Source organism: Morone saxatilis, unplaced genomic scaffold, assembly GCF_004916995.1.
Source record: "Morone saxatilis isolate NCDOM2014 unplaced genomic scaffold, NCSU_SB_2.0 Contig17, whole genome shotgun sequence".
NCBI classification, from domain to species: Eukaryota; Metazoa; Chordata; class Actinopteri; family Moronidae; genus Morone; species Morone saxatilis.
The window spans coordinates 24,466,373-24,470,493 of NW_023339729.1; the positions used below are offsets into that span (position 1 = coordinate 24,466,373).

The 4,121-nt window shown below is 43.6% G+C and overlaps 1 protein-coding gene across 1 annotated transcript in view; it reads left to right on the top strand.

Moving 5' to 3' along the window:
• Positions 1 to 904: 904 nt before the first annotated feature.
• The window catches only part of cdc6 (cell division cycle 6 homolog (S. cerevisiae)), a 6,722-nt gene continuing 3,505 nt past the window's right edge, over positions 905 to 4,121 (top strand). Inside the window, exons 1-5 of the mRNA XM_035660488.1 lie at positions 905 to 1,062; positions 1,960 to 2,200; positions 2,646 to 2,912; positions 3,005 to 3,204; positions 3,783 to 3,931. Of these exons, the coding sequence (XP_035516381.1) occupies positions 1,972 to 2,200; positions 2,646 to 2,912; positions 3,005 to 3,204; positions 3,783 to 3,931 (845 nt within the window). The 5' untranslated portion in view covers positions 905 to 1,062; positions 1,960 to 1,971. The remainder of the gene's footprint in view (positions 1,063 to 1,959; positions 2,201 to 2,645; positions 2,913 to 3,004; positions 3,205 to 3,782; positions 3,932 to 4,121) is intronic.

Consider the following 4,121-nt stretch of genomic DNA (forward strand, 5'->3'; position numbering starts at 1 on the left):
CTTCGATGTCGCTGTTACAGTTTGAGTATATATGTCGTATCTGTAGACGGCTGATTTGTCGTCAAGTGGAACTACTTAACTGGGGTATTAGAGGATTGTCAAGTCCAGATTGACAGAACTACTGAAACTTAGATCTAAATTAAATAAAGACTTTAGATAACCTTTCGTACCCTGAACCAACTACAGGCCATATTCAGTCAAGTGAAACAGACACACAGCGAAGAACACAGACTTGCTTAATTATATATTTTATTCAATAGTAATTTAAAATCTATTACTGTTAAAAACAAAACTGTTTAAGTAATATCTCATCTTTACTGTGAAATTTCAACAAAAAAAACTCAGTCACACACTCGGTACATTCCACTGCGTATGTTTTTGTCCTATGTAACGTGCTTTGTGGGCATTCCTTATATTAAGTTAGTGAAACCTGGGCAGTATCGACTGGGGTTCGGGGACTGACCACGCCCTGCGGCTCGCGCCCGTCCACATTAACACACCCTGTCCAGTTCCCTGCTAAACAAGAGTGCAAGTGTGAAATCAGGTTTTTTTCTTTTCTGTCTAACCACATCATCACTGCAGCAACTCACACATACAAAAGTCCACCAGCTCTCTCTGTCAGTGCGAGCCAGTCAAGTGTGTTGTTGTCCTCATTATTTCCCAGGAGCTGCTGTTCATTAATGTGAGTATATTATAATACAAATATTTATATATAAATTAGATTTTAGTTCCTCTGATGTAACAAAACAACTGAAGTTCCCGGGAAAATTATATTCCGCCAAAACAGCGTTGTGTTGAATCTCCCGCCACCGGCTTAAGAGTGACGCAACGTCCGCCCGGAACGCTCAGCCAATGAGCGTCGCGGAGGCCGTTCGTCGTCAGCCGGAGCGGACCAATCAGAGAGCAGCGGCGGGAAACACAGCTGATCGAGGAGAGGAGATTTCGCGCAACTTTGAGGTCAGTGTGCGGAAGAAGACGGACAGAAAGAGGCGCAGAGGGAAACCAACGCAGAGGAAACACTTCACCGAGACCCAAGAAGACTTCTGTCACGTTTTTATAAAGGTACATTAATTAATAACGCGTTAATTCAACTGTTTAGAGGTGAAATATAAAGTTTATCGTAACCGGAAGAGAGTCCGTCTGCTCCGATCGGTTTGTCGTCTAAAATATCTCCATCAGCCTTTTTCTCGCTTTATTTACCCACAAACTTTAACTGTGGGATGACTTTCACGTTAACACGATGTGTTTTGGGTTAAACTCATTTACATTTATGTCGATATTCAGACATTTGTACGTAAACGTCACCGTTTGTACGTCTGCCGTCTTGGCGCCATTTAACTGGCGCGCTGCATTGTTTGTTCTTTTTAATGTAAATAAAACTGTAATCTGAGGGTTTAAACACTCCAGCAAACTCCAAACACGTTACCTTTACATCGGTTATTGACTTATTGCAACTTCAGCCCGATTCATGAACTTTAACATGAAGTTTTATTAACCGAAACTTTATTCAAATCTTGACTTTACATACAGAAACAGCCACAACGTGGAAGGCCAACGCTGGTTATGTGACATGAAACACACTAGAGATTGTTTATTGAGGTGTTTTAGAGAGTTTAATGTGGAAATATAGCAGCTTTTATAAACAACAGCCCCATTGGACAACACAATTGTACAAAATATGAGTTTTATTCTTAATAAAATGAAGAAATACACGTTTTTCTGCAAAGAAACTACCACTAATAAACACCAGTCCTCTGAAATCCACCAGTATTTAACACTGTTTGTTATTTATATAATCCCAAGTCATGTCATTGGTTGTGTATCATAGTTTCAGAGGGCTTTATGATCTGAGGAATATTAGTTTTTCTACAGAAACAGATGCACAAGAAGAGATATGTGGTTCCTCTAGGACTCAGTAGTCCCTCTAATAACGGATTATCTTTTGCTTTTATGTTTCAGATTAAACACAAGATGCCCAGCACACGCTCCCAGGGCCGGGCTCAGCCCACGCTGTCCTTCCCTCGCCGCAAATCCTGCAGAGTTCCCGCTCGCTCCAAGACGCCGCAGAAATCTCCAGCCCCGTCGCCGAGCAAACCCGAGCCCCAGCACCTCGACCAGAAGCTGACTCGGATCGGACCGCTCCCCCCGAGGTCCCCCGGCCTCCAGCCACGACTTCCACTCAGCCCCCGGAAACGCACAGGTGAGAGACTCCAGACAGGAAGACGGTTTCTACCTTCAGCTTAATGAGCAAGTAAACCTTGTTGTTTACTCTCCTGTTGTAAGACACCGGTCCATAAACATACAGAAAGACATAAAACCAGGGTGGTCGACGACTGTTTGTTTGAGTTATTTACACCTTTTGTAACTTAAAGGGTTATTTTTTCTGGGGAAGTTCTGACACAAATGGTTATTTTATATTTTATATGATTACTTTGTTGTAAAAGATCTCTTTAAATTAAAGTAGAGGTTTGAATTCTTCAAGAAAAATGTGTTTTTATACGTCTGATAAACTCCCTAAATGAACTTAAAGTAATCGTAGACATCAGGTGAAGTTACGGTCTTTGGTTGCTGATGTTACAGATATGAGTTCATCCACTTTACTTTCACCCAGAACATTAAACACTTTCTTTATTTTATCTCTCAAGGTGACGACAACGGCTGCAACCTCGGCGCCGGCCTGCTGGGTTCTCCACCGAAACAGAGCAAGCCGTCCCTGGCCTCGCCACGGAAGCTCGGCTTCGACGAGAACTCGCCAGTCTCTGCTCGCAGACGTCTGGTGCCGTCATCACCACGCCAACCGCTCTCACCCGCCACCGCGTTGTCCCCGAGGCGCCAGGAAACGCCAACTGGAAGCCCGGCCAAACACCAAAACTCTGAGAAGAAACCGCCGGTTGCTCGACTCTTTGCAGAAAGTAAGAACTCTCACGTGTCTGTTTCTCATTTAATAGATTATTAGTAATTAATCCGATTGATTAAACCCTCTGCTGATGTGTCTCCTCCCCAGAGTCGAGGTTTCAGGACGTGAAGCAGGCGCTGCACACCGCCGTCCCCGAGCGGCTTCTGTCCCGGGAGGCCGAGCGAGCGTCCATTCGCTCTTTCCTGGAGGATAAAGTCCTGCAGCGCCTTCCCGGCAGCCTCTACATCTCCGGAGCACCGGGGACCGGCAAGACCGCCTGCTTCAACTGTGTGCTGCAGGAGATGAAGGTACTTTAACTGTGTGTGTGTGTGTGTGTGTGTCAGAGTGAAGGTATTTGTAGATGTGTAGAGCTTTAATGACACCTTGTGGAGAGTTTGTGTCACTGCAGAAAGCTTTGAGTGGTGGAAAATGGTCAAACTATATGTAGGTAACAGTTTCAGGTGTTTGTACTTTACTTCAATATTTACATAATGCAGCTTTTAGGTTAAAATGTTTAAATGCACATTATGTTGCGTCTTTCTGTAGCTGCCCGCCCTTCTTTTTGTGCCTTCTTGCACAGGAATCACATTACGATGTCCCGTAAATTAACTCAAACTGTAATAATTAAGGAGGAAAACAATAATATCAATAAAAATTAAAGGCTAAACGCTTAAATAAATAACATTAAGCCAAGAAAATAGCCGTCTACTGACCATTGAAATAGATAAACACATTTATATTCACAAAATGAATCTTATATCCCTTCAACCATCGTCTGTTCACTATATTTAACCTTTGTTCATCCATAAATACCCAAAAAACATATTTTCACAACGTTACTCCAAAAGTGTCTTTTTGTTTACGTTCTAATCTTCCGTCCCATCAGGCCGAGCTGTCGTCGGTACAGACGGTGGTGGTGAACTGTATGAGTCTGCGGAGCTCCCACGCCATCTTCCCGCTGCTCGCCGACAAGCTGAGAGCGCCCGGCGGACAGAACGGCCTGCAGAGGTTCCTGTCGGCCCCGGGGCCCGCTGTGTGAGTAACCCGGCGAATTCTGCCCTTTTTTTTGATGCAATTCTGGCTGAATTATTTTGTTTTTCTGTGCAGATTTAAATGTTTTATTTCTTAACTATATTTATAAATTTGCTGTTGAAGAAATGCCAGAGTTCCCACACAACCTGGATACTTAGAGGGCTTGTTTTCCAGTCATTGAACACCTGGAAAT